This window comes from Vidua chalybeata, chromosome 7 (assembly GCF_026979565.1).
Source record: "Vidua chalybeata isolate OUT-0048 chromosome 7, bVidCha1 merged haplotype, whole genome shotgun sequence".
Classification (NCBI taxonomy): Eukaryota; Metazoa; Chordata; class Aves; order Passeriformes; family Viduidae; genus Vidua; species Vidua chalybeata.
The window spans coordinates 12,867,674-12,880,784 of NC_071536.1; the positions used below are offsets into that span (position 1 = coordinate 12,867,674).

The window sequence follows — 13,111 nt, forward strand, 5'->3', positions numbered from 1 at the left end:
TGCCCATTAGTGTGTCTGTTTGTGGAGATCCCAACCCAGCAAAGCACGTAAGCACACTTAATGCAAGGCAGATCAGTAATCCCAAAGAAATCAGTGGGGTATGAGTCCTAAGCATGTGTGTATGTGCTTCAGTGGATAAAGGCAATAACACATTCTCTGAGCACAGAAATTGTAAACATCTCTGCATGAGCTGGTTTCTTGATTCAAAACCAGATTTAGACTGAGACTAAGAATGAGACTGGGCTGGGAAATCCAACAGTCAAGTTTTACTGCAAGAGAGCATGGAAGCCAGTAGATATACTGCTTTATACATAGCCTTGTTCACCTGCCTTTTCTTACTCATATTTAAGTTTTATCAGTTCATCCTCGTTAGAAATGTGCCTCCTTAAATCTCTGCATAGCCTTCTCAAAGCTCTGCAGTTATTAAAATTTAGGCCATGTTTGGACCCATGCATAAAACATCAAGTGCAGCCAGACCAGGTTTTTTAAAAGTTGCAGGTGAGATACAGCTGACACAGCTAACAGATTGTGTTAGCTTATGGACTTCTCTCAGTATTGTCAGACCACATGCCTTATGGCTTCTCACTTTTTGGGGGTTTCTTTCTTCACGTTTTCAATTTTTCTTCACAGTCTTGAAGACAAGAACCTTATTTCCATGAAAAACAGGTTCAAAGCAAACCAACAAAAAAAACCCACTAAAGTTATAATGGATTCTTTGGGCACTTGGATTCTTATGTAGTCATTTGACTACAATAGCTACAAGAAAGGAAAAAGAAGTGCAAGGCATTTCAAGATGTCCTACAGAATCACGAAGGGTGACCAACATCCATTGTTTGTATTTCAGGATTACTCTAAAGTTTCATGTTTTGTTGCTTTTATTATTTGATTATCCAGCTGAAACCTAAGACTTTTTACCTCTGACAGTCCTCCTTTTACTTTTTCCTTTGGTTACAAAGCTGTAGTGACAACTCATCACTACAGATAGATATTTGCATTGAAAGGCTGAGAATGTCCAACTGTTGAGTTGTAGCCCACTCATGATCGCCAGATGTTTCATTGCTCAACAACATCTGCAGCTGGGGCTTGATCTGCTGTGACATTAAGTTCATTGTCTCATGATGCCCCAAAAGTAAACCAGTCATCTTGTTTGAGCAGTTGATTTGTTTGAAGTCTTAATGTCACATTTGAGAACAGAGTAACACAGCTTTGAATGCCAGAAGCATAGCTCAGTGTATTGATCAGTTGATCAACATAGATCAGTTGTGTTCATCTAGTCTAGTCTTCCATAGGACACAGGGCAGACAACATCACTTACCTCTGTTTAATTTTTACTTTTGAAATGACAGCTTCTCCTGCTGTTGAAGTGGACTGTTCTTTACTCTTTCCAGAACAGCTGACCACTGAAGCTTCAATGAGAAATAAGTCATATCATGGTTGTTGCAAATCACAGAATCTGTTTCTGCAAATGCTGAAATATACCTTATTGTAAAATAATATAGTCACTCCTTATTTACATTCAAAGCAAGACTTTTCTTTCATAAAACAAAGTTGATGTCTTTTCAGTGATATACCTGAATGCTAGTTACTAAGAAGATAAGTATTAATCCTTCTAAAAACTTGTCTGTGAAGTACAAGTGCTGGGACAGATTCTCAGCAACTGCAAAATGAATGTAAGTCAATTTATTTTAGTGCTCCTGAATAGCTTTACACCAGCAGAGGTGTGGCCATGCCAGTGTCTTTTACAATGCCACTCTAATGAAGCATAATGCTTTTGAGCTCCCAGAATGGTGTCAAGGAATACCTACTGCCCACAGTCCACGTGAAGCCCATTGCATGCTCTGGTCCTATTATGTGATTCAATTTTGACACTAATTTGTGTTTGCAGGTGTGAAAGCTGTGGTGCTGTCTTCCATTCTGAGTGCAAAGTGAAGGCTGTACCATGTCCCAGGTGTGTGCGTAAAGAATTGCAGAAGAAGCAGAAATCCTTCTGGAGGCAACTGAATATGGACGAGAACTTTGAAGAGTCTTGCAACATGTTTGAATTGTCATATCAGAACACATGAGTTCCTTAAGGCAGTGGCCAGCCTGAAGAGAATCCCTCTCCCAGCTGCCAGCTCAAGCAAATTCTCTGCTTAGACAGGCAGAAATTTTTTTGAAAAGTATTACCTGACCTTCTTCACCTGTGAATAAGAGCTGCCAAAGTGGCCATAAAGCCTTGTTGGCTTTGAAATGCCAATGGCTAAACTGCATTCAAGTCCAGCCGTTAGCTCTCATACAAAATGTGGTTTATGAGAAATGCTTTAGGTCTAGCTAATTAAGTACCATCTTTCTTCTTCACCTTTGGAGAACACTTTATCTCAAGGCAGAAAATATTTGCTGCCATGACTGCATTAATTTTTATGTTATTCATTTAGAATTGATGAATCATCTACTTATTTATATGTATTATTTATTTATTAGTAGCCTTGGCAGGGGTTCTGGTGAGGTGTTTCACAGAATCCAATAGAGCAGTAATTATTTTAAATCCACAGTCTCCTTCTGATATGGACATTTGGTTCCATTTCCTCATGTTTTCAGAGAACTATCTTAAAGGATCAGTACATTTACATTTTAAAGGATCTCCCATTAAACATTATTCGGGGTGCTTACAAACATAAGACACAGAATAATTCCTTCAGTTATGTTTATATATTTATAATCACCTCAGTGAACTACTCCATATTCAGATAAGCATGGGACTTGCTACTCCTTTGTTCAGGCTGGGAATATCAGTTAAGCTCTGTCACTGAAGTCCTTTGAGATTTGTGCTGGTTACTCTTGATTTATGGGAGGCTATGTCCTTGTCTGTAGTAACATGATGTTGGTTTTCCTCCTTCCAGTCTGAAACTTTAGGGCATTTTAAGTATTCACATTGGTTTTCTTTTTATTTCCTAAAGTTTACTTCAAATGTTTTTCTAATCTGGACCTGTTAAATTGATAGTCAGGAAAGTGGTCTTGCCCATTTTAGTTAGCAAATACCTCCAAAATTGTGAAACACTACTTTGCTTGTTTTCATATGCAGCTTGTATCCTGCATTCTCTTTGAGCTCCAAGGCACTTATAGTTCTGTAATGACTTCCATGGTGGACAGTGAAGTTCCTTGAGGTATGGTTCTGCTTCACACACCTGGAACGCAGGGAAGTATAAAACACTGAATTATTTTGTAAAGGGAAGTAGATGATGGATTTAACTGGGGAGGTGTGTGTTGTTACTGGCAGTATGTTTAATTCATGGTGAGTTCACTTCCAATGAGCAGTTAGATTATCTTCCCCTCATTTCACATTCCTGACTCTTTTCCACACCCTGCAGTGATATGTGTATTACATACCTATGAGAGCATTCATATATATATATATATATATATATATATACACACACACACACACATCTGTATATAGAAAGTAAATATCGTTTCAGGAGAATAATGCCAGTTGCATGTGTATTTTTCCTCTCCTCTCACATAGGTTTTTGAAAATACGGAATACTGATTTTTGCTTCCTATATAATCTACAGACTGTTGCATTCAAGGCGCAGAAAGCAGTTTTGATTGTTGAAGCATCTCACTAATTGCTGAAGTATTTTAAATAAAAGAACAGGGTACATCATGCTTACATTAAAAGGTAAAATGCTACAATGAGTTGCCTTGTACTGGAAAATAAGTGGTTACCTTTTTCAGCCTCCAGTCAAAGAAAAAAGTAGCTTTCTGAAATTTGAGTGCAAATACTATATATATATATATATAGTATATATATATATATATATATATATATATATATATATATATATATATACAGAAGCATGTTTATATCTCTGTACATTAGATGACCAGTGCCTTTCTTTTCCAGAAATCCTTCTTTCATTGGGATTCTTTAGAAGGAAGTGAGGGTTCTTCCATGTTCTTGGCAAAGTGCTGTAGGGATTCCCATACTTAATAAACCTGGTGAATCATGCACCTTTGTCACTAAAATTAATACTTCCCATACACAATGGTGTCTCTGTCTCAGCTCACTGTTCCTCATGTGAAATGAGTTGCTTTTGGCTATCACCCTTAAAGGTATAATGTTCCTTGCAAATCCATTCCCATGCAAAGAATTCCCTGTGTGTTCAGAAATGCAAACACTGGGGAAGTATTGTGGAATTAGTCAGGCAAACAGGAACTGCACTGGTACTGGCTGAATAAACAGAACGCTCCCATGTTTTTCAGCTTGTGTCACTACAATTACTGCTGTGGCAAAGCCAGTAGCTCTGAAACTGTCAGCATCTGGCAGGTACTATTTTGAATTACCTGTAGACATAATGTTAGGTCATTAAAGAAAAAGTGGTGGTGTTTTTCATATCATCATGCTCTGGTATTTATGATACTTCACAGTGCTGGTTCATGTCCAGCTCACTTTGGAGAAGGCTGCTTGAGTGTATTGTCAAAAACCATACGGAGTCAAGGAATCAAGGTTCAGACATTGCAAAATATTAGTTACTTTGACAGATGTCTTACCTCCAAAGTACCAGTCATGTGGGTGCATAGATATTAGATATTGGAATATCTAATTCCAATAGATTCCATCATAGATGTTAGATATTGGAATTGAACTCTGGAATAACAACATAGACAGCATTGGAGTTGCTCTGGGTTTGTACAGGTACTACAGAACAGTTTCTTTGCTAACAGAGTTTTAAAGGATAAAAAAAGGTGTTGGCAAAACTGCTGAAATTCATCATGGGTCTGAAACCACTGCCATTACAAATGACATAGAGCAAGAGCATGTTATGATATTCTGTCAGTGCCCAGAGCTTTATGTAAAAGGATACTGTGCAATAGAGATCATGCTACTTGCTTTAAAATCCAGTGTTGTTGTAAAGCAGCTAGTTCCTAAAATGAATAGATATTAATTTCTACTTTGGAAAAGTGATACAGCTTCACTGTAGCTCTATGAGCAGGCTGTAATGTGGAAGATGATGTCCTCTCAGGGATGCCTAGCTCCTATCCAAAACCAGTTATTCCTTATGAATGGGTAAGATAAAGTATTCTGTCACCAATTTTTGCAAGCATAATGAAAGGCTTAATCCTGCCCTCAGTTGATTTTCAGGAGCCATCTGCAAGCAGGAGCCTCAGCCTGGGGTTCTGCAGGTGGTTTGGGTTTCAGACAGCATTGTACCCTTGCATGGCTGTCTCTGCTGTACTACCAGTGCTCCATGCTCCCACTGCTACTGTCTGCCCATTCTGCAGCCCACAGCCTGCATGTGGCTCTGCGCTGCAGACTTCTGGATGAGCATCAGCTGGTAAAGTTCCTGGGGGCTTTGCAGATTGCACGACTCTGCCCGCACCCTCCGCCCACCCCAGGTGAAATTATGCATTAGTACTTCAGCCTTGTCCTACCCATGCACGATTTGAGCAATGCCATTTCATTGTGAATCAAGAATAAAATATACTGTTTGTCTTCTTCAAAGAGAAGATGCTTTCATAACTGACTGAGAAGGAATTGATCTGTAATTCGGTTACTGCTTTTGCTTTGTACAGAACTTGTTATCAGTGTAAAAATAGGATGTTTAACTGCAGTGGACCATAGCTTCACTCTCTACAGGTACTTACAGTTGTTAGTCTGATATTATTTTAATCTAGGACACTATTGAGATCCTTACTCAAGTCTCTTTTCCTCTTTACCCTAACCATCTACCTTTCCTTTAATGGGAAGTTGGGCCTACTTAGGGGATGCAAACTGCAGCTCTTTTTGTATTATCAATCTATAAAAAGAGAAATTTGTATTTCTTGTGTAGGAATCCTCCTATTGCTTTTCTTGTTTTTTGTCTGTCTAACGTGGTGGAAAATGATGGGTTTGTGATGTGACAAAATATCCTGGCTGGCACATGCCAATATGAGCTCACTGCTGGGATTGTAGGAGTTGGTATGTATGAGGGAAGGTACTTTTCTGAGAGGAACTTAAGTTTTTTGCAGTACTGCACAGGCTCTGATGGCCCTGTTAGGAGTGAATCATCAGGGTATCTCTAGAGCCCCTCTTGTCAAGGCTTCTCTTATTATTAGGATAGTGTGTGTATCACAATAGATTGATGATAATGCCTTGAAAGATTTTTTAAAAAAGCAGAGGATGTCTCTTTACAATGAAATGGGGAAGCTGTCCAGTGGAATTTTGCTTTTTCCCTGTAGCAACAGCAGCCACCGAGTTTCCTAAGCTTCCCAAAGGTCACTGCCTGGATTGCAGCGGACTGTTGATCTGTATAAAAAACTAATTGAATAATCATCATAAAGGTCTAAATTTTTTTTCTGCCACTGAGTTGCAAGCCAGTCTCCCCTCTCTCTCCACTGTATCTGTCCCTGTCCTTACTCACAGTACTGAGCCTATAGCCAGGCTTGGAGCTTCATAAGTCATTGTGTTGCTTTTGAACCAGTTGAGTCCAGTCATTCTCTCCTTTGTAATTTACCTTCCAATTTTCCCTTCCCAGTAGGAGTGCCTTACAGTACAGTATATTAGTGTCTCTCTTCCTGTTTTGGATTTCCTGATTGCATCTGCTGTTTTATTAACTTGTAGACTTAAACTGAAACACTCTTGTGGCTGGGCCTGCTCTTTTGCAGGAGCAGCTGAGTAAATCAGTTTGCTTGTTCTGCCTTCATGAAGTTAGCTCTACAGGCTTCATATACCAGCTCTGAAGACACCAAGCTGTGTGGGAACTCCTCACTTTTGCTCATTTTGGTGCCTTAAATTTTGAGAAGTGAATGATTTTTTTTAGAAATGCTCTGCCATGATGCAATGTGTTTGGCATTGGAGCTTAAAACCCTTGTTTGTGACAGTTTCCATCATGCTAGGAATGGTAACCATAACATTTGTTTACTGTCTATGCTTTGTGAGGGCATTATGAGAGAGGATAGTGTGGAGATGGTATTGGTTCTTATGTGTATTTTTGAGACTTGCTGGGCTGCTTAGCCTGAGATGCAGTTGTGCAAGACCTTCAGAAGCTGTGCATATATAATAATGTCAAGTGCAGAGAATTAAAACAGGGTCAGGTCACAGGTAGTTTTGCTTCTCCTGGAACCCCTGGCCAGTCCACACAATGTGGCCAGGGACTCCCATACAGAGCCCCCTGCTCGCTTGCACAGCTGGGTCCAGTGCTGTGGGAGTGAAGGTGTTTCCTCAAAGCTCAATTTTAATTGAGCTTTGGCTCCCTGAAGGCTGACCCAGTGAGGGTTTGGTCAGCCTCACCTTAGAGAGAGGGTTAACCCGTTGAAATTTTAGCATTATTTGCTGAAGTATGTGGCATGTGTCAGCCTGGGTCCATACTAACTGTGAATTTGTAAGTCCACATTTAACACCAGTAGCAGGAATCCCCTTTAACAGCCGCAGTGCTGTTACTGCATTTTAGCAGTACAGTGAGGAAACAGTCTGGATAACGATGTGCAAAGTCCTTCTTTACTTGAAAACCCTGGTGTGGCTGTGATGGCTTGAGTCATATCTTAAAATGCCAATTTCACCCAAATTCATTAGGGTGGCTGTTAATACAAATTGCAAACATGCCGCTTCTGGTCAGCATTAGAGATATCTAGGTCTGGAGAGCTATCAGCTGTCTAGGACCAAAGTGTATTAGACTTTGTGCACAAGTGTCAGTGGCTCAATTATTTATTTATTCCTGTCTAATCCACATGTTAAACCATTATAAATCCTTGAATACACACTATTGTTTTGGTGGAAAAAGGATTTGTTTCAGTTTTGCTTATGCACTTGTCTACTAAGTTAATTTTCCTTAAACTAAACTGTGCTTTCAGTTTTGAATTTTAATTAATACCTGTGATACCAGGTTACCTTATATGAATCCCTGCTATACTTGATGTAAGCAAAAGTAAATTAATGAGCAAAAAAAAATGTATGTTTCATAGGTATTAAGTGATAAAGGCAGCTTCCAAATCAACTTTAGTTCAGTCAAGGCAGTTAAAAGCCAGGGAAAGCCAGGTGTGAGCAGCAGAGCACAGTGGCTGATGTGGTCCCTGGCAGCCTGTGCTTTCCTTCCTGCCAGAGCACCAGCTCACCTGCACCACTTACAGTGAATTTTAGCATTGCTGGCAGTGCACCCTGAGTTTTTGGAATACCCTTATGTGTGTGTTCTGCTGTGTTAACTTATTTGCAACACTGTTACATGTGTTTCATTGTTTGCGTTGTTTGGTTTTTTTACTTTTGACAAGGATATTTTTTAAATTATCTGCAACTCCTGGGCAATAGTCTTAATTTATTATTGATGTGTAATGATGTTATAATTTAAATCCATTGAGTTGAATTGCTTGTTGACACTTGAGCAGGGTTTATTTGGGTTCACTTGTGACTGCATCAGAGCACTAGTCCCTCCTGTATAAAGGCAACTCAATAAACACTAAAAAAAAGTTACGCGTCTTTTTTAATTTGCCTTCTGGTGGGTACTGTACCATGGGTAGGACAAGCTCTGAAAGAGTGCTAGTTTTCTTAAAAATGCTTCTCTGCTGGTTAAAGTCTTTTGAAACTAAGAAAATATGATACTTACTGTTCCCAGATCTCAGCCAGGAGGGCCTCTGGAACTACTGTTGATGTCTGCATCAGGCTCTGGGGGTTTGGATTCCCAGTTAAATCTTGTGTTTTTGGAAAACCACAAATTCCTAGATTTTTAATGGTGCTGACCCCTGCCACAAGCTCCCAGGGGAGCTTACTGTGGCTTTGAGGCACCCCTGGAAACAGCTCCTGGGAGGCTTGCAGGAGGCAGCTGCTTACTGTGTAGCTGCCACATGTCCTCTGCCAGAAGGGCCCAAGGTCAGGGCCTTGAACTCTTAAGTAAAGGAGGCATCTCCCAGGTGGACTGAGGGGACCACTGAGGGTCTGGAAGGGAAGGATTTTGCCTGTTATGAGGGTTCTCACACCTATGGATGTAGGAGCAGGCAAGATTCTTGTTCTTCTTGGTTGTTTCTTCCAGTTCACCAGCTAAGGAGCTTCTGCAGCTCCTTGAATCTGGATTTGATGGCTAAAGATTGCAGCACAGAGCTGTGGTGGAGCTCATGGGTCTAAAACCCCTGCCTGAGACTCCCCAGAGCATTCCACACCCAGCCCTATGCTCTGGCAGCATATTTCAAAGAGGATATATCCCCTCCTTCACTATCTTCCTGCCCCTCCTCAGAAAGACCAGAAGTCCATCAGGAATGTCACTCCTCTCTCCTGCAGGAACCTTTGGACTTCATGCCTGTGATGAAATCAGCTACAAGCAATGAGTTAATGTTTGACCGGGACCACACAAGCTGCACAGGGAAACCATGTGCAAGACCGTCTCTTCCTCCTTATTTGCTTTACAAGGTGAGCAAGTTCTGTTATGACATCTCCTTGCCCTTTCACTGCCACCTCCCCTCCTCACTTCAGCCTGTAAGAGATGGTGTGAAAAAGCAACCACACAGAGCAGAGACCATGGGGTCTGTGAACCCTGGGAAGAGCATGCCAATCCAAGCTCTAGCTCTTCTTTTAATGTCAGGATAATTAATTTTAAAAGAGCTACCCTTCTAGCTCTCAGACCAAAATTAAGAATATTTGGGTTAATATATGAAGTTGACTGGTTTTCTGAAAGAATAGAGCTAGCAACCTCCTCCTTTCCTTAGGGACTGAGGGGGACCTTCTGGGTGTGAGGCTTACCATACCTTTTCACTAAGAGCATGCTGAGGGCAAATGAAAATATTCTGGGAGTGTGTGTACATAGCTCTGGACTGTCTTGTTAAAAGAGTTCTTGTTTAACTAAATACTCTCCAAAATAGTAATCCCATTTAAAGGCCTGAGTATTACCACTATGAGAAGGTGGTGAAAAGCATCTCAGATAATCAAGTGTTACAATTAAAACCAGACAAAGTCTTCAAGGCAAGCAGGACTAAATTCCATCCATTTTAAGCATAGACAAATATAAAACTTGGCATTGAAGCTGCAAACATGCTTTTAAAAAGTCAGTCCATTGCTTATAGTAAGTGACTTTCAATTTTCTATAATTTAGTTTCAAGGCATTAGCGTTCATATAGATATTAAAAATGAAGTTGTGAGGGTCATCTAGAAAGCAAGACAAGTCAGATAAGAGCTTGTGTTAAAGGACTGAACTTTCATTTAGTTGAAGATCATGTTTATCATGATGCATTTAGAGGTAAGTAAGAAGGAATTATAATTAAAGTTAGGTACTGTTTAAAAATAAGAAAGTGCAAATTACTGAATCAGTGTAAGAAAGTAATAGATGTAATCAGCGTGCATGAAGCAGTTCAGTCCAAAGTGCTTTTCTAGCATTTAAGATTATAAATTAATCTTATTTCTGACTGACACTGCAGGCAAATATCTGAAGTGCAGCAACAAAGTAATGAAACACAAGGAGTGTGCAGTTTTGGGCACCACAGTACAAGTAAGATGTTAGGGTACTAGAGAGCATCCAAGAGGAGGGCAGCAAAGATGGTGAAGGGCCTTGAGGGGAAACCATATGAGGAGCAGCTGAGGTCGTTTGGTCTGTTCAGTCTGGAGGAGAGGACACTGAGGGAAGACCTCACTGCAGTTACAACTTCCTTGTGAGGGGAAGAGGAGGGGCAGGCACTGATCTCTGTGGTGACCAGCAACAGGACCAAAGGAAATGGCCTGAAATTGTGTCAGGGGGGATTTAGGTTGGATGTTAGGGAAAGGGGTGGTTGGGCACTGGAACGGGCTCCCCAGGGAAATGGTCCCAGCTCCAAGCCTGGCAAAGTTCAGGAAGCATTTGGACAATGCTCTCAGGCACAGGGCTGAATGACTCTTGGGGATGATGCTGTGCAGGGCCAGGAGTTCAACTCCCTAGTTCTTGTGGGTCCCTTCCAACTCAGCTTATTCTGTGATTCTGTGTCTCTCCCTCAGTTTGTACCTTCCTCTGCAGTGATTTCTGAAAGCAGTGGTACAAATGCCCAGGAAAGCAAGGCTAGGGTGGAAAACAAATGCCAGCACCATCCTGTCATCAGACACTGTCACACAATGGCTTGTGACATTGGTGGATGCTTTCTTGTGTACGTATTGCAAAATGTCCTGTTCTGCCTTGGACTGTGCACTTCTGAAGGATACTTGCTTCAGATTTGACAGACAGCATGTTTGATCCTTTAAGCAGATGCAAGATCTGCTGGCTCTAATGAAAACTGCAGTTTGTCAAAGAACCAGAGCTGGGCTCTTAGTATTTAAAGATGGGAGCTGTAGCAGTGTATAAAATTGGCAGGTTCCTTGTGAAATACAAGTGCATCTAGCATAGAGTTAACCCTGGGTGATAACAGGTAAAAGAGGGCAAAAGCATAATAAAATACAGGTCTCTACTGTAGGTATTTACACAGTATCAACATTGTTAGCTGTGCTTAGAGATTTATGTCAAGTGTTAACTGCACTGTCATAAAACAATAAAGTACTTCTGTGAAGGGCTTAGGGCAAAGGGGAGGCAGAGAAGTCTCACTATATAAAGCCCTCCTCCTGCATCTGTGGCAATCCATGGGAATGTTTCCATAGTTGTCAGCAGCAGTTGTGTGGAGGCCTGTTATGGGAGGGCAAGCAGAAGCACGTTTACTATGTTTAGAGCAGGTAAAGAATGATTTTGTCTCAGGGAGGATATTGCCACCACCACATTCTAGGAGCTAACGCAGCTGATAAGTCCACCTTGCAATAAGTGGAGAGATTAGGGTTCCTCCTGGCAGCAGGGATGTCCTTTGGTGTTTCACAGAAATGCTGAACCATAAAACCTGAGAGATTACAATAAGAGAACTACTGTGCTCTGTGTGGCCATGGGGTGAAAAGGGCAAGAGTCCAGTGTCCCAGAGTTTCTACACAGTGTACCCTGACTCTGCACACTTCCAGCTCTAGGCTGTTGCAACTCTGCTACTCACACTGGGCTCACAGTAGGCTTCCCCTCAGCATTTTGGCTGCAGGACCAGACTTCTCATCTGAGTTTAGTGTTTGTAGTGGACCAAACTGAAACGCCAGTCCTAATCAGTCAGAGCACCAGGGAGTTTAGATCCAGGCACAGTGCCTGCCTGTCCATGGGTCTGTAGCTCCAGTTTGTCCTCCCTGCTTCTTGTGTCTGCCCTTCATGAGGTTATGGCAAGATTGATTCTCCACGCCATGCTGATACATGGGACTTACTAGAAAAGTATTGCTCTTCCACTAGAGATGGTTCCTATGGAGTTGTTCCCTGTTTAGATGCCATTATATGGGATGGTGTTTTCTTGCTTCTTTCCAGATGCAGGAAGTAATTCTTCTTTATCAAAACATCTAGTAGAAGTCCCCCCTACCACAGCAGTCCCACAGCTGTCCTGAGAGGGGGTAGGAGAATTACCTGCTTCCTGACCCTGCTCTGGACAATGCTTCTCAAAGGTTAGTCAGCTTCAAATAAGAGAAACATCTTTGCCCAGAAGATTTTTCAAAGCCCCTCATAAATTTGAATATTGCTGCCAGCCTTGCTTTCTCTGTCAGGAACCACAGTGCTCCACACCTGCTGGTCTTCACTGTTCTCTGAGGGAGCTGATAGGAGCTGTATGGAAAACAGATGGGTAGGTGTTGAGCACTTCAGCATCTGACCCAATGTCTCTCAACTGTCTGAATTAATTTTGAGCCAACGCAACTGGATGACCCTTCCATACTTCTTTCTCAAAAGCATTGTCCATGACATTTCTTGTCCCATATTTTATCTTAAAAGCTAATGAATAGAGCTGAAATCTGTCCCTCACTTGTCAGCTACATCAGCTTTCAAACTCCAGGCCTAGCTTCATACTGGGACAGCTTTCCAAGTCCATGGGCTCATTCCTGCCGTATTTTAGTGTGAGACTGAAATACCACTCCTGAGTCCTGGGTGGTGTAACAGTGGACATAAGCAGCTTCAGACCCATGCCACTTGTCCCTTTCATACCTCTATCCCTCAGCTTTGCTGGTGCTGGAGATGTGGCCCAGATTCATTCCCCTGCTCCCAACAGCACCACAGGCTTCTAGTCCACAGGACCAGTACCTACCCCAGCAGAGTGCTGTAGGACACCCTGTCCTTGCATCCCACTGTCCTGGTACAAAATACAGATATGTTAAACTCAGTTTAGAAAC

The 13,111-nt window shown here is 41.5% G+C and overlaps 1 protein-coding gene across 7 annotated transcripts in view; it reads left to right on the forward strand.

Annotated features, from left to right (window-relative positions):
• PLEKHM3 (pleckstrin homology domain containing M3) overlaps positions 1-12,338 on the forward strand; it is a 74,927-nt gene extending 62,589 nt beyond the window's left edge. The window contains exons 7-11 of one of the 7 annotated variants that reach the window (XM_053948169.1): positions 1,886-1,948; positions 3,062-3,143; positions 3,503-3,658; positions 9,224-9,352; positions 12,261-12,338. In XM_053948169.1, the coding sequence (XP_053804144.1) occupies positions 1,886-1,948; positions 3,062-3,110 (112 nt within the window). In that variant the 3' untranslated portion in view covers positions 3,111-3,143; positions 3,503-3,658; positions 9,224-9,352; positions 12,261-12,338. Of the gene's footprint in view, positions 1-1,885; positions 3,743-3,883; positions 4,722-9,223; positions 9,353-12,260 lie in introns of those variants that run through there. The other 6 variants (XM_053948170.1, XM_053948168.1, XM_053948165.1 and 3 more) reach the window with 6 other exon arrangements.
• Positions 12,339-13,111: the final 773 nt, after the last annotated feature.